Raw genomic sequence first — 25,006 nt, 5'->3', positions numbered from 1 at the left:
ACTGAATCTTCTCCCGAGGACCAGAGATGGTAACAAAAGCTCCAACGCAGGTTCCTTGTTGTGACTCTGCAGGGTATCACCGCTGTGATGCATAGCTGGGTCACTGCGGGGGTCAGCAGGTCACAGCGTCTTCAGTGTCTATCTCTTTTTTAGGATTTAGTAACTGATTCGGGTGCTCACAGGGACACCTTGTGTATTTCATTGTCCAGCAGTGTTTTTGGTTGAGTGCCTCAAAATTGATTTTTAATTATGGGAGTGTTAAAGACACACTTGTTTAGGCTTGTCTGTTGCAGCGATTATCATTTAGTTACCAAACACATCTTAACAGTTTACAGTGAATTCACATTTCTAAGAACGCAAGTGCATAGGCAAACACATCCTTATACATGCAAACACACCCTCAATATTTGACTTAAAAATGAAGGATGAGTTGTTTTTACACTAAGGCAAGTTCAACCTGTTTATTTTTTAATGTTTTTTTAAATTGCTTTTTAGTAGTTTTTTGGCAATACTGTGTATTTACAAGTATCTATTAGTGTTTGTTAGTATTTATTGAATGTCTATCATCAAGGCTGGACTGGTAATTTGGCATACCGCGCATTTGCCTGGTTGGTCAATATAATTGTTGTTTGTTTGTTTGTTTGTTTGTTTGTTTGTTTGTTTGTTTGTCTTTGGTCGATATGTTTATACAGGCAACAGGTCGTAGGGCCGCTGTGCACCGGCCCTTCAAACACTTACAGCAGCCCATTGGTGCATTTTCATTATTGACACTGGATTGCCCAATCAAATATCTTAATTTCAAACTGTTCCCTCCCCTGCCAGCGTTCCCTGTACGCCCGCGCACCTTGTATAAGAGATTTTATTGTGGAAGACGTGGTTGATAAAGACAGCGAAACGAAAGGTGGAGCTGAAAAGCTGAGAGGCAAAAAGAAAGACAAACAAAAATGCAACAAAATGAGTAAAATTAACCGGCATGTTAGCAGCTACACTGTCAACAGCAACAACTAGTAAAAAAAAAAAACCAAACAAACCCTCGCGTCACAAACAACTGCTGTTCTTAGCACTAGTCTTGGAGAAGTGCAGGAGGAGGGACAAAAATCCCAAAAAGAGAGTGGTAAGAAAATAGATGGAGGGGAAAAATTAGGAAGGGCAGAGATTCAAGTAAAATGAATGGCTACTTTGACCACAAGCCACCGCTAATAGCTAAAGTACAGCTTTTAAATATAACATGATGCACTACAGTATAACTCATTATTAGTCAGTACATAGTGTCGTGATTGCTTTTGTATCAGTCCTGGCCTGTCTAGCATGTATGTGGAGTTTGTTAATGCCCCCCTGGGGATGAATAAAGTATCTATTAATCTATCCACTTAAAATATATTTATAGAGCCATTATGTTTGTTGCCATTTCTGCTGCCCTCTTGGCCAGATCTCATTTTAAAAAATACATTTTTTAATCTCAGATAGACTTTTTTTTGTACCTGGATAAATAAATGATGTATAAAATTCACTTTGTCAAAAACTTTGCTGCGTACACATTGGGATATTTTGGGGGGTTTTTTGTTTTGTTTTTTTGAGTCAGCAAGTCATTTATAACAGTTTAAATACGGGCATGTTTTTTGGCAGATGATCACCTGTCTCCTGCCGCCCCGCAACCTGCAGACTTTGCCGCCCTCTGGTGGAGGCTGTCCGGCGGGAGGAGAGGGCGCAGGTCCGGTTGTTATGGTGAAGCATTTCCCCAGAGGGCTGGCTGAAGCTGGAGCTGCGGCGGACAGCAGCTGATTCAGTTTCACGGCTCGCCCAGGACCTACCGCTGACAGGCAGCGCAACAGGTAAGATGTCGCCACTTTGTTTTTCTATTGTTTTACAATGAATCTGCACGTCCTGCTCGGTTCAAACGATTGTGTATAAGTTGAACTTAGTTGTCGCCGAGACGTTAACGTTAATTATCTGAGGGCAGCGGCTCCGAGTTCAGCGTCGGTGAGCAGCGAGCTAATGCGAAGCTAAGGTAACGTTAGCATAATATGACTTCACCACAGGTAGCCGCACAACAGGTACGCTTGCCAATTTTTCAACTTATAAAGTCAAGCGTGTGGGATACAACTACGTTATGAGAGCTACGAATGAAGCAAGTGGGGAAAGAGCCGCTTGCATTACCTGTCAGCAGACAATACACCTGTTGGGCTTGTCTATGAACCGCTAGGTCGGTTAGCTAATCCCGTGACAGGAGCTAAAGCTTCCGCTGCTGTTGCTGTTAAAACTTTCCATTATTGTATTAATGTTGTTTAGCGCTATAGCGATCTCATCAAACTGTGATGAAAAAGTGAAGGTGATTTGGGACTAAGTTTAACTTATTTTTTAAAAAGCTAAATATATCACAGCAGCGTGAAAGGGCGACGTGCCAACTTATACAGTTAATTACCCTGACGTAAAAAAAATACAACTCATTTATCTTACATGCAGCAGCTCAGAGTTCAGGGTCAAGTAGATCCAATCATTTACTGAAATGGGTTTTGTTGGATTACTTTAACATTAGTTGAATTAATCAACTATTTTGTTAATAATAATAATAATATAATAATAAAAATAGCAAGCTCAGTCTGGCAAATGATATTACAGGTTGATGACTGAATGAATAATAATGAAAAATTCCGATATCTTATGATAACATCTCTTTTCTCAGCTAAAAGCGAATTGTAAAGAGAATTTATTTGCTTATTGTGAAAATAGGCACACTGCACAGGGGCAGACCCACAAGTCTGAAGGGATTAAGGAAGAAAAGGATTATTATTCACAATCAAGCACGGCCCTTCAGCTATTTGACTTTAATTCCATCAATAACTTATTAACCTAAATAAACTCAGGCATTTGTTCTTGTCAGGCCTATGTTTAAAGTGCCTCTTCAACAACATTGACTTGGTATGTAAAGTTAAATATTTGCAGGTTTCACAATATAGACTAAAATTAGTTTGAGGGCTCCTTGATACATGATGTGACAGCCCACACAGTGCTGCGTGCTTTCAGAGACTTAGGAAGAATGGATAAAAAGGCCGGACTGTGATTTTACAGCAAGAGTAGCAATCGCCACTAAACTAATAGATTAATTCTGTAAAGTAATTCTGTCGGGTTTGGGGCTCTCTCTCATCTTACTGAGGCATTTCTTTATTATCCCATTATGGGATAATAAAGATACATCTCATCCTGTCACCTGGCACCATTTAAAGATCCCTGTTTTCTTTTTTGTTTCTCCGCCTCTCCTCCTCCGTTCCAGCATGACATGACCCTACTTCCTACTTACAAGCAGTCGGAGGAGTTGAAGTCAAAGCTAGTCTGGCTGTCTCCTCCCCATCCTGTCTCCTCCTCATATTCTTCTCTATCTCCTTCACATTCTTTCCTCCACATCCTTTTAACCCTCTCTTTCTCTCTCTCTGTCCACATCCTGTCTTCCAAAAAAAGCAGCGGCTCTTTTGTGTGACGTATCTTTGCCTTCATCATTGTGTTTTTTGTTTCTCATGGTCTCTCCTAACCCTTGGCTGCTTGATAGAATTACTGAGATTTCTGAGTGATTACATGGAGCAACTCAAACCTTAACACATGACAGGGCTTATTGTAGATCCTCCTCCCTCGCTCTCATTTGTAGTGATTATAATTTTGTCCGTCCTTCAAGGGCTGCAGCTACAAACATTTCCTGTATCAGTACCCAAAGTGGAAATTATTTCAAGGTATGTGACATCTTCATTTGTCTTGCTTTGTCCAAGCATCAGCCCAAAAAGACGTTAAATTTTAAAACAAGTTTTTCTTTTTTCTTTCTTTCTTTCCTTTTTTTTTTTTTTAACGCAGAGAAGCAGTGTAGATGCTACACTTGGGTAACGCTTGGCTTTTTGATTAGAAATAATGGTTCATGATTTGACAAGCCATTCCCAGCTCTATCCCTTCTAACAGTGAATATTTGCGAGTATCTGGCACACATTTTAGGCTACTTTGGCATTGTTTCAGACTGCAGGCGGGATCATTCCCGAATCATCAAGCTACACTGACTCAGCAATGTTTGTTTCAATGAGTGGGTCAGTAAGGTCCTCTGTTTCAAATCAAATAGCTCACCAGGCTGGAGGCTGTACACAGGAGCTGTCCGTTGCTGTTTTATGATGACAAACCCATGATTGAAGCACAGAGGACCAAGTGTGGCCAGATTTAAGGTTGGCTGTTTAGGCTGTATTTTCTGTTTTGATCAGTCCCACCCACCTGGTGAATGTTTGAGCCCCAGTATATGTATTCATAGTACTCTATTCATTCTAGCTGTTGAGTGAAAGGTTGTATTTGTCAGCAGCTGTAGACAGACCTTCCTGTTAGGTCACTAGGTGGAAAATTAGTCAGAAGACTACAAGTGTCACATTGACGAAGGGACGTTTTCCCAAACATAATAAATGTTAGTCATATTTTTCAGCGCATGTGTGAGTGTGCGCTGTGGTGTCTGCCATGCTAAAATTTGTCTTTTCCTGTGTAGTTTCCTGTCTCGTCTTTGCCCAACACTGGGAATCACAAGGTTCTTCCACAGTCTTCCCACTAACAAATTCCCCATTCTTTATATAGCAGAAGCAAAACTAACAGACTCATGAGGCTGAGGTCTGTTGTGCATCAAGTGTTTGTAGTGAGTACATCGGTAAGGTAAGATCACAGCATCGCAGAGAAATTGAAGCAAATTTTTAAAGATTATTATTGATATCATGTAGTTACATGAGATTGTTCAGATTTTCATTTATAGCTTTCTCCTCATTTCTTTTTGAATAGTTAGCAAAATCCTTCCTTAAGAAAACAAAAGGACGGGGGAGGGGTTGCTCTTTGTTGAACACTTGATCCTAGTGTATACTGTTGAAAATATGCAGTGCTGTGCAAAAGCTTACATTTCTTTCCTTTTTTCCCTCTACGAAAATGGGAAGTCGTTGCAGCTCTTTATTGAAATGTGCAAAACTACAAGAAATACAGTATAAAAAAACAAAAAATTTTTGTACAATTCTAACAGCTTTATTCTTCAGCACAGTCTGAACTCTCTTAGACAAACTGTCCAGGGCTCGCAAAATCGCTAGCCCGACGTCCCGGGGCTAGCGATTTTTCCAGTCGGGCTACCAAAATCTGTCTCTGCCCTGCCCGTCGGGCTATCATAGGAAAATATATTTCAATGCTTTTGCATTCTTTCGGAAATGTAGCTGGGTAATTATGTCATTGGCATCGGTGAGCCACTGTCAATATGTGACATATTGAAATCGTGTTTGAATTTGCGCTTGTTTTTTGCTTTCACTTTGCAATCGCGCGAACTGTTTTATAGAGAGCGACAGCACTGATTGGTGAGTGATGATAATTTGCGCACCAATTCCTCTGACATCGTCTTATCAATCGTTAGCTTACTATGCAAACATGACAAGTGAAATCTCCCGCAGCAAGCTTAAACATGTGAGAGGTTGATCGCGCAGAGAATCGCTGAGCGTTATGTGAGTGCGTGTGTAAAAGCAGCAGGATATATATTTTAGTTCTGCTGAGCCAAATAAGACAGGTCAGGGTGAAGAAGTGACAGCCAAAGAAAAGCTTACCACAAAACGGAAAGGTTATGACAAATCAGACTATAAGGCAAAAAGAAAGTGCAGCTTTATGGTTTCATGGACAAAAGAATTTCTGTGGCTGCGATATGATGAGCTATATAACCAGGGCTGCACATAAGTGGTCCGCAGGTGCGCATTCGCTGTCAAAATAAAAAACGCGCACAAGATAAGAAGTTGCACCGCGTGTTTGCGTACATAAGATTTTCTGGAGGAGGACAGACATTTGTTTAGAACTCTTAAAGATGTCGAAGAAGCTCCTTTAAGCAATTACTTTGGTTTTCCTCCACATCCAAAGAAATGTCAGAAGGAGTCCGAACCACAAAAGAAGCACGTATTCTCGGAAAAGTGTTTGCAGGAGGTGAGCTGGCTTCAAACAAATGATGAACGCACAGAGGTGTGGTGCAGAATGTGCCGTGAAAATCCCACTCTAGCGGACAAAAACAGTGCCTTTTATATGGACGCAAACGCGCGTTGCAACTTCTTATCTGGTGCGCGTCTTTTATTTTGACAGCGAATGCGCACATGCGGACCACTTATGTGCACCCGTGTAAATAACATAATGTTCTGCCGGGTGTGTTGTTGCTTTTCCCTCGATTTCTGAGTCGACAAGCGCCTTTGTTACTGGGACCAGTCATTTTAAGAAAGGCCCCCATTAGAACCCATGAGAAATGGAAGAAATGCATTATTGCTCAGTCTGCAATATCTTTCCCAGAACAAACACCAATTGCAAATAACATACTAAAAATAAACCTGAAAATCAGTTTAGAATAGCGTACTATGTTGCAAAGAGTGAACTACCACTGGCAAAATTTAGCAGTCTTTGCAAACTTCAAAAAGCAAATGGCCTCGATCTTGGTTCCACTTGCCTCTTTCCTGTGACTTCAGTGGAAATTTCAAATTCAGGATCTGACACAGACTGATTCATGTCCTACACAGTTCTTACAAGTTCATAGAAATTTCTGTTCAATTAGAACCAAGTATTTGAGTTGATGATTGTAATTTTTATACAATGTTGTAATTTGTGTTTAAAGAATTTTTTGATTAATGTTTTGTTTCCGTTACAATATTATACATTAAAGTATAATATTGTAATGGAAACAAAACAGGAAACAAAACATCAATCAAAAAATTGCTCTCTTTTTTATTCGTGCTACTTAAATTTATTTTGGGCTACCAAAAACTGAAGAGTCCCTGCCCGAAGGGCTACCAGGGATTTTGAAATTTTGCGAGCCCTGACACTGTTCCAATTTTTTAAGCTGAATCCAGGAAAAGTGCCAAAGATGATAACAATTTATTTGCCTTTGTAAAAGACTGCTAGTAACAATGTGCCTTAAGATACAGTTTAAAATGTCTGTTATGTGTAGACACAACACTGGTTCCTTGAGTTAGGGTCCTTTTTCAGGCTTGAATGATTCATAGGCCAGTGTTAAGTGGCTTAACAAACAAAACATTCCTCTGAAATGAAATGTGAAAGAAAAACTTTGAAATACCTCCAGAAAGCTTGGAGAACTGCTGACCACGCCCACTTGCGAGAAATTGTAAAGAAAAGGAAAATTACAAGAAAGTCTGACTCCTTGGAAGCAAAATCTAAAGAAATCAGACATGGCTCAAGACTTTTGCACAATACTGTAGTTTCAATATTTATCTTAGAAATATCCTCACATGGTGACGCCTTGTCTACAATTGACTACAACCAAGCTATTAATATGTCCAGAGAGGCAACACAGTATTGGGCCATGGACTGTTTATCTTGTAGTTTTTTTTCTCTAGTTCACTTCTGAGCTGCTGGTCTGTCTGAGTAAGATAGCATTTTCATGTTGTGAGGATACTGAAGACGTGTTTTCTCTTTTTCACAGCAACATGACTTGTACTTTGTTTGGCTAAATCTGAACTATCGGAGTAATACTCTAAAGGGATAAACTTCCCTACTTTTAGGCTTTAAAGCAAAGACTGGACTGAAAGGTTGTGGTTAAAGTGGAGTCAAAAACAAAACAAAACTGGACAGTATATGATTTAAAGAGACAAGATCCAGAGTGGAAGTGGCTGATTTTGACACATACTGTTTTTTGCGTCAGTGTGTAGCCACAAGTTAGCGGTGTTCACACTCACAGCAAATACTTTTGTGTACATTGTGACTATGAATCAGGTGCTCGCATTGTTTCGTTGATGATGGGCTAACACAGAATTACTTGCGATGTTGAACTTAATTTGTCCTTAAGTCCAATTTTTACCCCTTAACTGTAAAAGGCTAATGGGGTATTGTACAGGGAGTGCAGAATTATTAGGCAAGTTGCATTTTTGAGGAATAATTTTATTATTGAACAACAACCATGTTCTCAATGAACCCAAAAAACTCATTAATATCAAAGCTGAATGTTTTTGGAAGTAGTTTTTAGTTTGTTTTTAGTTTTAGCTATTTTAGGGGGACATCTGTGTGTGCAGGTGACTATTACTGTGCATAATTATTAGGCAACTTAACAAAAAACAAATATATACCCATTTCAATTATTTATTTTTACCAGTGAAACCAATATAACATCTCCACATTCACAAATATACATTTCTGACATTCAAAAACAAAACAAAAACAAATCAGCGACCAATATAGCCACCTTTCTTTGCAAGGACACTCAAAAGCCTGCCATCCATGGATTCTGTCAGTGTTTTGATCTGTTCACCATCAACATTGCGTGCAGCAGCAACCACAGCCTCCCAGACACTGTTCAGAGAGGTGTACTGTTTTCCCTCCTTGTAAATCTCACATTTGATGATGGACCACAGGTTCTCAACGGGGTTCAGATCAGGAGGCCATGTCATTAGTTTTTCTTCTTTTATACCCTTTCTTGCCAGCCACGCTGTGGAGTACTTGGACGCGTGTGATGGAGCATTGTCCTGCATGAAAATCATGTTTTTCTTGAAGGATGCAGACTTCTTCCTGTACCACTGCTTGAAGAAGGTGTCTTCCAGAAACTGGCAGTAGGACTGGGAGTTGAGCTTGACTCCATCCTCAACCCGAAAAGGCCCCACAAGCTCATCTCTGATGATACCAGCCCAAACCAGTACTCCACCTCCACCTTGCTGGCGTCTGAGTCGGACTGGAGCTCTCTGCCCTTTACCAATCCAGCCACGGGCCCATCCATCTGGCCCATCAAGACTCACTCTCATGTCATCAGTCCATAAAACCTTAGAAAAATCAGTCTTGAGATATTTCTTGGCCCAGTCTTGACGTTTCAGCTTGTGTGTCTTGTTCAGTGGTGGTCGTCTTTCAGCCTTTCTTACCTTGGCCATGTCTCTGAGTATTGCACACCTTGTGCTTTTGGGCACTCCAGTGATGTTGCAGCTCTGAAATATGGCCAAACTGGTGGCAAGTGGCATCTTGGCAGCTGCACGCTTGACTTTTCTCAGTTCATGGGCAGTTATTTTGCACCTTGGTTTTTCCACACGCTTCTTGCGACCCTGTTGACTATTTTGAATGAAACGCTTGATTGTTCGATGATCACGCTTCAGAAGCTTTGCAATTTTGAGACTGCTGCATCCCTCTGCAAGATATCTCACTATTTTTGACTTTTCTGAGCCTGTCAAGTCCTTCTTTTGACCCATTTTGCCAAAGGAAAGGAAGTTGCCTAATAATTATGCACACCTGATATAGGGTGTTGATGTCATTAGACCACACCCCTTCTCATTACAGAGATGCACATCACCTAATATGCTTAATTGGTAGTAGGCTTTCGAGCCTATACAGCTTGGAGTAAGACAACATGCATGAAGAGGATGATGTGGACAAAATACTCATTTGCCTAATAATTCTGCACTCCCTGTAGTCACCTGGACAGGCAGTGTGGATGCCCGTGTTTTTGCATGTGCTAACTCGAGAAGAAGGCAATGTGGGATTTTTTTAAAAATATACCAAAAGTGCATATATAAAAAAATCTTGATGAGTTCAAATCTCAGTGACCTCAATGTCAAGGCCCCAGAGTTCAGGTTTTCTGAAAATCTGGTGAATGAGGGGTAGCACTGGTAGCTGTGAGAATCAGTGTCCTGAGCAGAGTGCAGTTGTCACATAACATTATTTACACTCTCCAAGATCAGCTTGCGTAGTGAAAAACATTTACAAGGATGTTGTGTCTTCCAGAATTGGTCCTTGGCAAGAGAAATTGTCACTGTGTTTCCTGCTGAAAGGATTTAGGAAGTGTTATCATTGCTACACTACTTGGTTTTGAAATGGATACATTTATTATTAATGGTTTCTTAGTGAAAAAGATGTGATGGAGGTCAAAAAACCCATTAGGCTTGGGACATTAATGTAAACCTGGAACTCTGGCGCTGTTGGTTAAACAAACAAATAAATGCGCTTCATTGGACCTTAGTATGAGAGGATGTCTTACATGTTTGCTAAACTTAACACTCCACGGCATAACATCAGAATATATTGCTCTGATGCCAGAGTTTGTGTTTATGTGTGTGATCGTACATTTTAATTAGAAATAAATTCATGACATTATCTATGTTAAGTTTCACAGGCGAGAAAGTTGGCCTGTGTGCGATGTATCATGCCTCCCATCGCTACCCGTGTGTAATTTTGCTGTGTGTTCAAGTCCCATAGTGTACAAAAGATGCATGCACGAGCATTCACATGGACACAGTTTGTAACTTCTTCCCAAGGTAGTCTAATCACTTTACCCATGTTCTACCTACCTCTCCAAGTCTGACTGTCTGACTTGCTCACCAACATGGATATCTCTTCTTTCTCTCTTTGACTCCTTTTGTCTCTCTGTTATTTTCAGTTCCGGTTAATAGCATGAGTTACTAAACTGTGGCTCCATATTGGCATGGTTTACTGATTTTCCTAACAGGTGAAAGATCCCTAGTTTGATCCTGGGAGGAGAAATAAATCCCTTCAGCATTGCATCAGAGAGGAAATCTGAAGAAAAACAACAATCTGCCAAGTCAAACATGTGGAGCTATCTGCTGTAACGAAATAAGAGGGAAGCTAAAAGTAGCTTTTAGTGACCTATTGTTAATCTCCAACATTTTCTTTAGACTGTAATTTGAAAAGGATTCAGGAAGTATTAAGTTTGGTATTAATAGTATAGTTGGGTAACTTTAACAGTGTTCTTGCATTTTCCTCAGTGCATTATCTGTCATTGTGAATCAGTCAACACACTACATATATGACAGTTTTTGGAGGGATGGGTTGTTTTAAGTGACATGTGTTTTTGATGACTGGATTTTATGCGTTAGATATATATGGATTAACCACACTATGGCTGCATCCATAGGTTCATGGATATTTCTTAAAATGGATTTTTCTGAGTTTGTTTTGAAATTGCAAAAAGCATTCTCAGGTGTTGTCAAGAGCACGCCAAGGCAAGAGGTGGTGATATCATCCTGAGAACTATTCAATGCCCACTACAGAGGACATATTGAATAGACTATTGTTCTAATGACCCATTGAATAATCATTGAGGTTTTGCCGACATGTGACCACTATTAGCATGATGTCAATTTGTCTGCCATTCCGGATGTTTGACATTCATGGGGACCATGTAGGTTTAAGTGAATAAGTACGTAAATCACACACAGACATGGAGACCTGTCTGCAACAATCTGGCAACCTCCTGTTGCGAGGGAAAAATATGTATACCTCAACCAGTTGGCAAAAACCTGTTTGTGATTTGGCTGTTATTATATTGCTGTGGTCGTAGAATAAATCTAAGTGATGCACTTGTCTAGAAACATTTCAGATATTCTCCAAGCTTGAGAACAAACGGAGAAAAGTCTGATTCAAACTGTAAATGGACACAGTTGGCTCAACCTTTACTTTGAAGATGAAGCATCTGCATTTTCTTTTCTTTTTTTTTCATTTTTCAAGTTTTGCTACCACTGGGTTAATAGTTGCCAAGTATTTGCACACAAAACATGAAACATTGCAGGCAACTGTAACCAAATCAAACACTAGGAGGTTTTTGATGCAGCACCTTCTTTGCAGCGATAACTATATGGTGGAAAACTTGTAAGCAATGTGGTCATGAGTATAAGAAACGACAATAATATAAGAAACCACAATAATGCTGTCATCCCAGAGTGATACATCATGTAAGATACACACCACAACAGTGGCAGGCCAGCACAGTTCCAGCAGGTCAGGTGAGCCCATATTTTCATGGTGAGGGTAGAAACACAGTAAACCGGTTTTATAGTCACAGGGACAAAAGGGGCACACTTTTATTATCTGCTTAGTCAGTAGGATATCGTTATTCAGAAAGAGCGGTGAGGGCAGCCTTGATTCTCACATTGATCACTTTAGAAATGCAAATCATCAAATTCCATCTCTTTAATGTGCGCTGTTGTGAAAGTTTATCACTCTTTGTTTGTGTAAACTCGGCAAACATGAAATGTTAGTGAAGTAAGAATCGAAGCATCTTTTTTCAGAAGAAATGAACTTCTGATGTGCACAAATTAAGTAGTGGCTGATTTTTGTGAAAGATGTGGACTAAAGGATGTATTTTAATATACAGGTGATTTATTATGGCTTTGTTGTTTATGTCTGAGTGTCAACATTTAACATAGGCTTTGAGTATGAAAAGATATCTTTAAAATTCACAGCACAGGATAAAATGTCAAAAACACTAGGTTTGGGAGTCTGACAAAAAAAAAACCCCCAACATATTTAAGATATTTTCCCCACTGATCTCTCAGATTGTGTCTGGAATTATCCCACTAATACATCAGTAAAGTTCTTGAAGGGATTTTTCCAGATTTCTCTAATCCTTTTCCCCTTTAAAGCCCCTTAAAATGCCACAAAACTTATTCCCCTTTTCATTAGTTAAGTGCAGTATAACCAAGGCCACTAACTGTAATTGGACTATTCTTTAATAGTCCGTATACTTACTGTTTACTCTTGACTTTTACAGTGCTGATTTTTGGATACTATGGCTTTCTTCTCTGAGGGAGAAAGTTTAAAAAGCTATATTGTACAATTGTCAGTACATTCTAATTGAAACTAACCTTCATTACACATATCTCTGTCCTGTGCATTCCAAGTCCGTATTAATCTGTGTATTTAAAAGACAGATCTGCGTAGTAGCCTTCAATCCATGGAGAGAGTCAGAGTGTGACCTTAAACTAAGGAAATCCTTACATTGTAGCTTGTGACAAAGGGTGAAGGGTTAGGTATCCTGAAAATGGTAGGTATACACAGAATATTAATAGTTCTTGCCTGTCCCCAAGGCAAGAACTATTAGTCTTTCAAATGGCAGGGCAAAACCCAATTTAAAAAGCACAATTATAGTTCTTTGTATGCTATATCATATTGCACACAAGGCTTTAAGATATAGGCCTCTGCACTTAGTTTGTAACAAAGGACTATTTGTGTTTAATACAACTATTAAAAACACTGTTGGAGTCTTAATGAGGTGAAAGTCCAAGAGGACCACTGTAATTGTTATGTCTAATGATTCTACACTTGATTGCCCTCTAATCTTGCTGATTTATGGACTGGTGTGTTCTCCCAGCTTTTTTTTTTTTTTTTTTTGTCATTGGTACAATGTTGCAGTAGCTGTGTCCTGGGACTACAGTCTTATCAGTCACTCTCTCTATCTCACTGAGTGCCTCTAGTTGACCTTCCTCTCAGCGCTCACTGGCCCAGGCCTAAATAATAAATGAACAGCCTGGAAAGAGCCGAGTGTGTGAGCCGCGTATCTCTACTTGGAAGTGAACGAAAGCCAATGAGAGTGATCTCACTGACCAGGGTTGTCAGGGGTGGGAACTTGCACCATAACAGGTCACATACTTGTTACTTAACTGCATTGCCACAACATCCATCACTCACTCTCACCGTGTGAATACCCTGTAACACATGTAATGTGTGTGCTGGGCTGCAGGGTGTGTCAGTCATTAATGAAAAGCATCCCACCCTCTCAAGTTTCCTTCAGGAGAGGAGTGGGAGAGGAGGGAGTAGGGGAGAGGAGCTCAGGGGTTAAAGATAACAGGATTAAGAGAGCAGTATGTTGTCATTATACTGTAACATAGCCCTGACATTTTGTCTCACTGCAGTTTTTCCTTCTCTCTCCCTGACCCACAGGCTGAAGACAATGTCATTCAAGTTGGTGAACACGTTATACCTAGATCACATCTTTTGAAGATTTACCAAAAAGTGCACCAACACTATCAACAGGAAGTTGTGAAATGTTGTTATTTGACCACCCAGAAATATTTTAATTCTGTCAAATATTGTTTATTGTCAGTAACTGAAGTAGGACTCCTTTTTTTATTCTCATTGGATGTTTGGTTCTTTCCACCTTGTGGATTTGTTTTTCACTGCTGCCTATGGATTCTCACAAATCCACACCTCCTTTGGACCATATACTGAAGCATGATTGCTATCTGTTTGGATTAGAAGCTAAGATAGACTGACCTTTTATAGTTGTGTTTTGTTTTCTCTGTTTGCCAAGTGGATGATTCGCCAAGTTACCCAAAGTAGAAATGGATTGGAGGACTGACAGCTGGTTGAAACCTACCCTTTGGATTATTATGTTTTGGACACCTTCCTGCTGCTATTTTACTTTAGCACGATAAGAGTTTTTAAAGATGGGAAAGAGACAGAAATATCTGTCACCTGATTGCACAACTTAGTTTCTTTCCCATCATATTTTTGAAATTTTTGCTGTTTTTTGTGGTTCAAGTTACTTTTAAAGATGAACTGCAGTATCTTTTTGTGTTCTCCCACCCTGATGTAGGCCTCTTTGGCTTCCCTATAAAAAGGACAGGAGGCATATGATAAATTAAGAAGGCTGAAACCCCCTAAAGGATATCCTCACATAAGTGAAAGAAACAGTACTATAGTAGCTGAGCCGCTGTGGCGGTGCGGTATCATGGCAGCAGATCACGGCGAGCTGCTTGCTGAAATGGCAACCATGGGGCGTCTGAGTGCCACAGAACGGCTCAAGCATGCCAAGAAGCGCCGCGCTCAGCAGCTGAAGGCTTGGGCACAGATGGAAAAGGATGCAGCACGAGGGTCGAGGGCCAAAGCAGATAAGAAGAAGCCACGCACCACCAAAGTGACATTCCCCAGTGCTGTCACCCTGCTTGATGCTGCTTCCCGCAACGACCTGGATGAAGGTGGGTATACACACTGCACAAAAAGGTCATAATCAGAAGACAACAATTTTTTTCAAATGCTTCAGCTTAAACTCAGTGATTTTAGAGCATCAAAGTGCAATTATATACTAATCCAGGGTATTGACACCTGTAGAAGACTGATCCAGATCTCAGAAACGTGTGAAGGGAGACCCCAGAAGTATTGGTGTGCCACGAATTGACTGTAATGCCGAGGCTTCTTTGTCCTGTAGCTGTTGGCATTTGCTGAAAGAAGCTCTTGCACTGTAAAAACCAATGACTTACAGGAACTGAAGAAATTGTACTGAATATATTAGAGATTAAAAATAGTATTAAGAGCTTTATTATAAGTTGTTGGATCTGAGCTAGTTGGTAAGGTGGTAAATCCTTTTACATTTTACACATACCATCTTGTAAAGATTGTTCTATGTTCAGGGCAGGTAAATGGCAAGGTTGTTTTTGTTTGTTTGTTTGTATTTTTATGGAAAAGACTCTGCCCTGGTGGTCATGCATAATCTGTATATACATGATTGTAAATTTCTTCTTTTCTTTTTTGCTAGTGAGGGAGATGCTTAACAGCGGAATCAACCCAGATCTAGTCAACGAGGATGGACTGACTGCTCTGCATCAGGTACACATGCATTTAGCTCCAGGAGCCGCCACCAGTCAACCACTGTTCACTGTTAACACTGCACGTTGTACAAACTCAAATGCCTCCTCTTACATGCCTGTACTACACACTTACACATACATTACAAGAGCGGTTTGCTTTGCCGTTTCCCTTGGAAAATTTAGTGTTTACACAGAGGGCTGAGTACATGTAAATTCTTTTCTTTATCCAGTGCTTTAGTTGACATTAATACTAATGTTTAGATTTTTCTATCTCTGCTTGTACTCGTTTTCTAACATCATATTTTTTCCCTCAAGTTTATTCCATCCGTTTTTAATAGACGGTCGACAATTTTCAGAGGCTTCAAGTTAATTGGAAAATTGACTGACAGGCAGTTTCCATGACAAATTAAGCAGAAGAATAGTTCCATTTGGGATTTTCTCACTGGAACTCCTAAAATGATGTTCAAAGAGATGTTGTTGTAAGTGAGGGAGACCATCATTAGGCTGAAAATCCGCACAAACCTACCATAAATAGAGGAAAAACATGAGGAGGGTCCAAATCAGGAATCTTGTTAATTCTTAAAAAGAAGGAATGCTCTGGTCATGTCAACAAAATCAAAAGTCCTTAAAGACCCAGAAAACAGCTAAGGTGTATTATGACATAATTATTTCTGTGATTGAGAAAAACAATTTCACAACATCTGACTAAGTTAAGAACACACTCAATCGCTCTCAAGGTCTGCAAGTAAGAGACGCCTTTATAAATGTAAATACAGAGGCTTTACCAAAAGGAACAAACCACTGGTTACACTCAAGAACAAGATGATCAGATTAGACTTTGACAGAAAACCTCTAAAAGAGCCTGCACAGTTCTGGAAACAAAAGCTTTGTACAGATGAAACCATTATAAATTTGTGCCAGAGTGATGGGAACAGAAAAGTGTGGTAAATGAGAGAAACAACAAGATGAACCAAAGCATACCACACTATCTATCAAACTTGGTAGGTGCAGTGTCATGGTATGGGCATGTATGGGTGCCACAGGCCACTAGTGTTTATTGATGATGCGATTGGTGATAGAATGGCAGGATGAACTGTGAAGTGTACAGGGCTATACTTTCTGCTCACATTCAGTGAAATGCTGCAAACTGATCAGAAACACAGTGTTAATGGATAATGGGTCAAAGGAAACTGCAAAAGCATCCAAAGAGTTTCTCAAGGCAAAGACATGAGACATTTTTCAATCGCCATGTCAGTCAGCCAATCTCAAACAGAGCATGTTTTCAGTTATTAAATACTAAACTGAAGGCACAGAGTCTCACAAACAAGCAGCGACTGAAGCATCTCAGCGGAAGAACAGAATTTGGTGATGTCCTTGGGTTCTAGACTTTAGGGAGTCAGTGACTGCAAACGGTTTATACGAAGGTGTTGAAAACAATCCTTACATTTAAAACATTTACGTTGGTTTGTCCAATTATCTTTTGAGATTTCCAAAAATGGAATATATAAAAATATATAAAAATAGTTAAAAATAGTAATTCCTAAATGGTTATTACAGTACTTTGATTACATCCAGTGGATTCAAATGGAAATTTTGCACTTCAATTACATCATGTTTAAAGTTGCACACAGGCAAAAGCACAGTATTAAAAAAGAATCTGTCGTTGTCCAAAAACTTATGGGCCCAATTGTATCTGTTGTCTGTTCTCAGTGCTGCATTGATGATTTTGTGGAGATAGTGCAGTGTCTGCTAGACGCTGGTGCCAATGTGAATGCTTGTGACAGTGAGTTGTGGACCCCTCTGCACGCTGCTGCCACCTGTGGACACACTGGTCTGGTGCAGCTCCTGATTCAGGGGTGAGTGCTGCCTCACATCATAACTTTTCTGTTTCTCTCACAAAATGTTTACATTTCTAAGCTAATATGTTTTGTTTATAATGTGCTTTTTTTGTTTCAACCTCAGTGGATGTTATTTGCTAGGCCACATTAGAGACTTAGAGCCTTCTTGGGAAGAGAAAGCAATTTCTGAACCCAATGCAAATGAAAACACTTAGAGTGACACACCCTAATATGCAAAGCTGCTAACTCAGGTCTTTTTGCATATGGATATGTGTGCTTTCAGTGGGGCCGATCTGCTGGCTGTCAATGCGGATGGCAACATGCCTTATGACATCTGTGAGGACGAGGCTACCCTTGAGCTGCTGGAGATGGTTATGGCTGAACAGGGTCAGTGAGAAGTTTGTGCACAGATTAACCTTCCTGCCTTTGACAGGTTGGGGGAAAAGAGGCATGATCAAGCTTAACTTACCTGTCATGTAGGGCTGCACGATTTTGCATAAAATGAGAATCACGATTTTTTTGGCTTAGAATTGAGATCACGATTCTCTCACGATTTTCTTTTCCAGTATAAATATTTATTGCACTTATTAACTGCACATCAACTTCGTAACAGTTGAGACTGAACATAAAAACAATAAATAAACATAAAAACAACAAATGTCTCACGTTTTGTTGTTGCCGCAAAATGTTGTACTGCTTGAAATTCCGTCTCCACCGTTGCTCGACACTGCGTGTATAGAGCAGGTAGTGCAACAATAGAAAAATAGTTGCGGGACGGCACTGTGTAGCGTTTGTCTAGGGTGTTGATCATTTTCCTAAATCCCTCGTTTTGCACAGTGTTGATGGGAGCCATATCTTTGGTCAGGTGATAAGTAATAGCCTCCGTAATTTCTTTGTGCCTGCGGGAGTTCGACGTGTATAGGGAAGCGCTGTATAAGGTTCCCGTTATTGATGTTTGGGTGGCTGACCGGGACGGATTTTCTCCAGTCACTTTCTCGTCATCCCTGACCTGCTCTCCGTCGTTTTTTCCCTGCTAATTTTAGCATCACACGGCACAGCTTCTGTATCACGTGGTATAAGGCTCCGCCCTTGTCATTTGTTGAGCAGGAAGAGTGAGCGCTTGTTTTCATGCAGATTACGTCCCGGATCAAAATGCGGTACAATCGTCGTCTTTTTTTTTTTTTTTTTTTTTTTTTTTTTTTTAATCGTTGTCATTTGGAAATGAGATCGCACATAAGTATGATCGCGATTTTCTAACGATTAATTGTGCAGCCCTACTGTCATGTATCACATTTGAAATCAGATGGCCAACATTTATGTGCAGTTCCAAAGTAGGAAGAAAATAAATCCAAGTCCAAGTGATCTTTTCAATCCTGTCCCTGTGTGTGTTGTTTTGTGAAGGGATAACTCAGGACCGTATAGATGAATGCAGAGGGGCTAAAGAGGCGGCTATGCTGGCTGACATTCGGGCTCTGGCTCAGAGCGGAGCAGATTTAAACGCACAAGATGATAATGGAGCAACTCTGGTGAGACACAAGGACGCATGCACATGAACTGTGTGGTGCACTTAAGATTTGTCAGCTCAGAGTTCAAGTCTATATCTAATGCTGTAAAGCTAGATATTTTAAAAACATCTGATTATAAATGCAATAATTCCCTGACTGTTAACAGGTTGCACAGGTTTCCTGCATTCTTTGTAATGTTTTACCAACCATTTCTGTAACATTCAGCCAATGTAATAATAATATAAAGGTCCAGATAATTGGGAAAATATTTTGTTAATTTTATTTTGTTGTGAAATCTTGTTCTTTACTGACGTGCAGTTCATTTTCTTTATTCTTATAGCTCCATATCGTATCTGCTAACGGCTATATGTCTGTGGCTGAGCTGTTACTAGAGAACAAGGCTCAGGTGGATGTGAAGGACTCTGATGGGTGGACTCCACTGCATGCTGCCTCCTGCTGGGGACAGGTTCATACTGCTGTCATGCCTAAAGCAACTAGTTTTCTGAAATGACTCATTCATAGTGTTTTGTGTTTTTTGTTCCATAGATGCAGATGGTGGAACTGCTGGTGGCACACGGAGCCAATCTAAATGCAAAGTCCGTCTTAGAGGAGACACCACTAGGTGAAACTAGAGTATTGTTGTTGCTGCTGTTTCTGCCTTTATTATCAAACCTTTTCATGAGAGACACACAAGTGTCAAACTTGCTTTTGCCTTTCAGATTTATGTGTTGATGAGGAAGTCAGAGCCAAACTGATGGACTTGAAGCACAAACATGATGCCATCATGAAGAGCCAGGACAGGCAGAAAGGCACACTGCAAAGACGAGCATCTAGCACAGGAAGCAGAGGGTGAGCGTGGAGCTCAGTGGAACCAGAGGGGGAAAAGCATACACCGAAGTTGAAATGGATCATTGTTTTACTGCTTCCCCTCCTGTCTCTCATTTCTATGTGCAGTAAAGTGGTGCGTCGCGTCAGTGTGAACGAGCGCTCCAGTCTCTACCGCCGGGAGCACCACAAAGAGGCCATGGTGTGGCAGGAGCGCGGTCGACAGCCCGAGCCGCAGGACGACGATGAGGACAGACAAACCGACAATGAGTTGCACCAGCATGCCACCATGACCATGGTGATGGAGGTTTTGTTTGGGAAATGTTTCTCATGACTGTTTTTGTGACCATTACAAACAGTGTAAATGTTTTGTGGTTTTTTTTTTTTTGTTTGTTTGTTTGTCCCCCCCCCCCCTCGTGTTTTAGGTTGCTACTCGAGGTGCAGCAACATCACATTTGGAAGAACTGGAGGCTGCAGACAGGAAAATTATGCCCAGCCTAGGGAATGGAGAGACCTCTGTTTCTCTGGCATCTTCTGTACCTGGAGAGCAGTGGAGTGGGGGAGGAATCATGGAGCGCAGCGCCTCCTACCAGCTCGGCTCTGCGTCTGGAGCGGGGTCTGCAGAGGGCGAGGGGGCAGACAATATGACTCGGGAGAAATCACACCACACCTTGGCTGACCTGAAACGCCAGCGGGCAGCTGCTAAGCTCAATAAATACCAAGCACCTGCACCACCGCTGCCCTCGCCCGTTGAGGAGGAGCCCTCTGTTGCAGCAGCTGAGGTGACAGCCATTCAGGCTCAGCCAGAACCTGAAATGACGCCTGCCGCCGAGGCAGTCTCCCCCAGCCAGGTGTACTTCACCCCAGCCAGTGGAGATCCTCCACTTCTGAAACTCCGAGCCCCTGAGGAAGAGCAGTCCGACAATAAGGAGCCTTGCTGTGGACTCATGTAGAAAGAATCATGCAATCAGACAAATATGCTGCCTATAAAGTACAAAAGCTGGTGGCAAAAAGTGGCAAAAAAACCCCTGTTAAAACAGACATGCTTTAAGTGAATCACTGGAGACTCTTTAGGTTAAGGCTACATGCCAATGATGGATCAATCTGCTTTGCATTTCCAAGTGAACTAAAGTGCAATCTGTGATTATTCCTCCTTTGATTAGCTTTCTCATTTCTGTTGCACATTTCACACCTTTAGCAGGTCCTAGCTTTCCCTCCTGCTTCACCTACAGGAGAACTCCAGATTGTAGTCTTGCAGTTAGAAGCAGACAGCTCCCCCACTCCATTTTTTGGGGCATTACATTACTCATCTCTTAAATACACAATTAGACTGGCTGAAAGCCATACAATCATGTGACGTTTTCTAGATAAGGCAGAAGACTGAATTGCAGCTGATTTGTTTTAAATCAATGAGGTTCTTTTTTTTTTCATAATGAGTGCTATGACAGGTACATGATCTACATTAGCGTACATTTATATTGTAAACGAGAGTGAAAGAGGTTTGTTTCTTTACGGGGGATTGATCATGATTGGTTTAATCAATATTCTGAATTTATATTTAATGAAGATGGACCGTTTCCTTGCTTGATTTATTTTTTCTCTCCTTTACTTTGGACTGAAAAATTTTTCTCTTGTTGCTTTCAAGTGCACAAAATTTGAAATGGTGCAATTTGCTAATGAACCATTTGTCTCTACTGTGGGGAAATTTAGCTCAGCCTATCATCATCATCATCATCTATCAGATTCCTATTTTTCTGTCAGTATTTCTATTTTTCTACCCTCAGAATGTAATCATATTATTTATTCTTCCTGATCCGGAGACAATTTATAAAAAGAAAATTATGATATGTTTGTGTTAACTGAATTGTCAAAGAGTCTGTTTAGTTTTCTTGTCAAACTGAGCAAACGTGTCACGATTGTTTATCAGAGGTTGGTGCCTTCATTAAATGTCTTATTTAAAAAAAGGTTTGCAACGCTTGCACGAAGTCCCACGTTTAAATTTTGTGAGCAGTGGGATTATTACATAATCGGTCTGACATGGACTTGATGTACTCTCAATGCACTCTTTTTCTGTATTGCATTTCAGTTTTGTTAGTGATTTTTACTGATCCCTGTTTAGAAAAACAAAACATAAAAACATGTTTTCACAAATGATTTTTGTATATATTTTTTAATATGCAAGAACTCTTAATGAATGTATCTGGATGTTATGACTGGGATGCTTACAGGGAGGGGATCAGATCAGATAATGGGTTTAAAATATTTTATTTTATTCCAACTTACATTTTAAGTGTGTGATTTGAGGCACAGATTTGATCAGGTTATTGCCTTATAGTTGGTTCAAAAAAAGCTGAACATATCCCAGTCTGTCTTGTTTGTTTGATGTTGATGACAGCTCCCTCTTGTGGTAAAAATGATCAGCTGGATATTTTTTACTTGCCCTCACTCCCCCTTTTGTCGTCCTCTTAGATCAGATCAGTCACTCTCTGACTTTCCGCACATCTCGAATGACACAGTCTGTTCCGAGCCATCTGCCAGAGCAGCAGTTAATACACAATGACAGCTTATTTAGGTGGTTTAACATTGTGGTGCACCAGAATTACCTTCATCCACACACATACACATATGCGCACAGATCCTTATGTTGTATAAGGCCTCAGTAACAGTTACCGAGGCCTTATGTTGTATAAGGCCTCAGTAACAGTTACCTTTATGGGGAGGGAGTGTGTTAAAATTGGAAGCTGCTTATGTTCAGACTTGTTTTGACTGTGAGTCAGCACCACTGAGTTACAAGGACCGAGCCTGTAAGTCTCTCTTATAGTAATTACATAGCTGTTGCACAACATAAGGTATGTGATGTTGATCTGTCATTTAACGTTGAGGTAAAGTTGGAACAGATGATGCACTTACAGTCTGACAAAATGCACATGAAAGTCACCAGGGCATCACATGCTTGTGTGTGAACTGTTTTAGTTTGGGATATCAAATGTCTTTCCCAAACTCTTTCCAAGCCATCGGGGGGTGGGGGGTCTCACACTGTCCTACAGATACACATTCACACACCACCTCTCTGTCTCTGATTAAAACAAATGACATGCAAAGGAAGGAAATTTCCATGTGAGAAATGAATTTTATTTGACATTGCACCCCCAGCATCAAGTTCCTCTGCATTCTTTGCATTCTAGGTGGTTTTTCTCTGGTACTGTAGTTCCTTTCGCATGAAAAGACAGCACAGTGATGTGTTGTGGATGTAATTTATTAACCCATACCTTCGTGCCACAGTCCAATAACATAAACCAAAATACAGTATACAAAGCAAAAGAATGAATATAGTTCTAAGAACTTTGAAAATCAATATTTGATAATGACCACTATTTATTCAACGCAGTCTGCGCTCTCTAATGGAAGCTGTCTTGTAGTTTCTTTAAGTAGTCTTCAGGAGTACTTCTCCAGGCTTCTTGGAGGACATTTAAAGCTCTTCTTTGGATGTTGGCTGCCTTTGGTTTCCTGTCAAGATGAGCCCACACTGCTTCAACACGGCTCCACCATGTTTTAGAGTCGACTGTAGACACTCACTACTGTCCCTGTGTTTCAAATTTGGATTCATCACTTCATAAAACCTGTTGCTACTGATTTCAGTCTGTGTCTTGTGTAATTTGGCATACCTCAGCCTTTTCTCTATGTTTTCCTTACTCAATAATGGCTTCCTAACAGCAGCTCTTCCACTGACACCATTTCTGATAAAGCTTGAGCGAACAGCAGATGTATCAATTGAAGGGGCAATGCATCTCTCAGGTCCTCCGTCAGGTCTTTGCTGGATTTTTTCCCCCTGTTTCTTAAGGACCTGACTATCAGATGCTCTTCTGCTGTAGTCTTTAGACCTGCGCCTTCTTTTGTGTTACTCCATCAGATTTTTTAAGGGCATGCCACACACCATACTGAAAGATGCCAAGTTTTCAACTAAGAGCTCTTTGAAAATGACCTTCTTGGTACAGTTTTATGCCTTTCAAACTGTGTTATCTTTGGCATTTCATGATGATTTTTGTGACAGCTGTTAGTCACAAAGAGCCTAAAGATACAATTTGAAATGGGTTCTTTGTTAAGTTGTGTGATGTGTAAACACAACATTGTTTCATGCCTTGACTTAGGTGCCGTTTTCAGAGTTGAATGATTTGTAGGTCAGTGTTAAGTTGTTGAACAAACAAACACATTCTTCTGAAAATGTGAAGGTACAAGGACTGGACTCAAGATGACTGAAAAAGCAGCCAGTTTCCAGTGTAAAAAAAAAATTGAAAACTTTCAAAACTCTTGCCCCAAACCCTCTTTAGAAGTCTATTTTTCTATAAGTTAGCTGTTGCTATTGCACTTAATGTCCGTCATAATACAGGGCATTATTCATCAACAATCCAATAGAAATGATACTGTTAAAATGACACAGACAGCATTAATCTGACTCTCTCCCTCCGGCAAAGAAGTTTCCATTCTGAGTTGACAACATAATTAATAGTTACTCTGTCGTTACATTCACTGTAGCAGTATACCTGTTTTATGGATTTTTTTAAGAGCTAGAAACGCTAAGTAATAAAATTAATGAAACCTGCATTTCATTTATCTGCTTGACAATCGGGGTCCTGGTATTGCGTATGCTGACTGTCAACCTGTAATGGCTGTCTGGGACACCTCACTGTAAGAAAAGCCAGGCCTGCTTCACCTGCTATATCGAGTCAAAATCTCTGCTTCAGAGCAGGGCCACTGTGTGGCTGATATTACACTGTTGTCCAGTGGTGAACCCACAGCAAATTAAAACCCAAGTTTTTGTTTTCAGCAAGAATTTTCTGAATGAGAGAAATAAAAATAGAAGTTAGATGTTTGATTGTATGATGTGTGATTGACACGGATCTCTAAAACTAAAAAGTATTTGTATTAATATTATTATTTTTTAAACACAAACCTAAGTAAAATAACTTAAAACTGAAACTAGTTATTATATGTTGTTAACAACTATTGTAACTGCAGTTGTAACCACTGACCTACATTATGAACAGATAATTCAAAAAGTTGTTTATTAAATACTGTCTGGTTATTGATTAACTGTACTAAAAGTCAGATAGTGGCTTCTTCATGTTGCTCTACTGTTTTGCTCCACATTGATCACAGCAGCGGATACTCAAGAAGGACATTTAATAAATTGGACTAGTCTTGTAAGATTTTACGAAGTACAAATTACGGTATTCGCATGATAACAGAGCCATTGTCGCGATGAAGTCCATGTCCAAGGTAAATAAAGTATTTCTACAGCAGACACAACACGCCAGAGGTCTATTCCAGGCGAGTTAGTCAGCCAGTTTTGAGAACCTAGCATAAATATGACTTTATAACAGTTGGGAATTGTGCTTATTGCTTAGCTCTTTTCTAATTATACAGTTCAGTTTTGTTTTGTTTTTTTAAAAAAGAAAAGAAAACCGCTTTAATGTGGGAACTTTGACCTTGACTTAACCTTTAGTGCTTTTTCTTT

General features: G+C 40.2%; 1 protein-coding gene across 3 annotated transcripts; it reads left to right on the top strand.

Moving 5' to 3' along the window:
* The first annotated feature begins 1,670 nt into the window (after positions 1 to 1,670).
* ppp1r16a (protein phosphatase 1, regulatory subunit 16A) lies at positions 1,671 to 21,645 on the top strand. Of its 3 annotated transcripts, XM_084939135.1 has the most exons (12): positions 1,671 to 1,832; positions 3,668 to 3,722; positions 13,678 to 14,714; positions 15,272 to 15,342; positions 17,034 to 17,179; positions 17,445 to 17,548; positions 18,563 to 18,687; positions 19,007 to 19,132; positions 19,213 to 19,288; positions 19,386 to 19,515; positions 19,621 to 19,789; positions 19,917 to 21,645. In XM_084939135.1, exons 3-12 carry the CDS (start codon positions 14,468 to 14,470, stop codon positions 20,442 to 20,444), a joined length of 1,722 nt encoding a protein of 573 aa, XP_084795261.1. In that variant the 5' UTR covers positions 1,671 to 1,832; positions 3,668 to 3,722; positions 13,678 to 14,467; the 3' UTR covers positions 20,445 to 21,645. The 3 variants fall into 3 exon arrangements, with proteins under 3 accessions (XP_084795261.1, XP_084795260.1, XP_084795262.1); XM_084939134.1 differs by lacking the exon at positions 3,668 to 3,722; XM_084939136.1 differs by lacking the exons at positions 3,668 to 3,722; positions 19,007 to 19,132.
* The last annotated feature ends 3,361 nt before the right edge of the window (positions 21,646 to 25,006 follow it).

The sequence above is a fragment of the Perissodus microlepis genome, chromosome 9 (genome assembly GCF_051167445.1).
Source record: "Perissodus microlepis isolate ML-2025 ecotype Zambia chromosome 9, ASM5116744v1, whole genome shotgun sequence".
In the NCBI taxonomy this organism is placed as follows: Eukaryota; Metazoa; Chordata; class Actinopteri; order Cichliformes; family Cichlidae; genus Perissodus; species Perissodus microlepis.
The sequence above is the reverse complement of the archived record's forward strand: the minus strand, read 5'-3'. Positions and strand labels throughout refer to the sequence as shown.

What these genes read in the sequence shown, in the direction of transcription:
- ppp1r16a (XM_084939134.1), top strand. Translation starts at nt 14,468, where the DNA reads ATGGCAGCAGATCACGGCGAGCTGCTTGCTGAAATGGCAACCATGGGG. An exon ending in GATGGTTATGGCTGAACAGG is followed by an intron (nt 17,549 to 18,562) that starts GTCAGTGAGAAG and finishes TGTTTTGTGAAG; the next exon opens with GGATAACTCAGGACCGTATA. An exon ending in CTGCCTCCTGCTGGGGACAG is followed by an intron (nt 19,133 to 19,212) that starts GTTCATACTGCT and finishes TTTGTTCCATAG; the next exon opens with ATGCAGATGGTGGAACTGCT.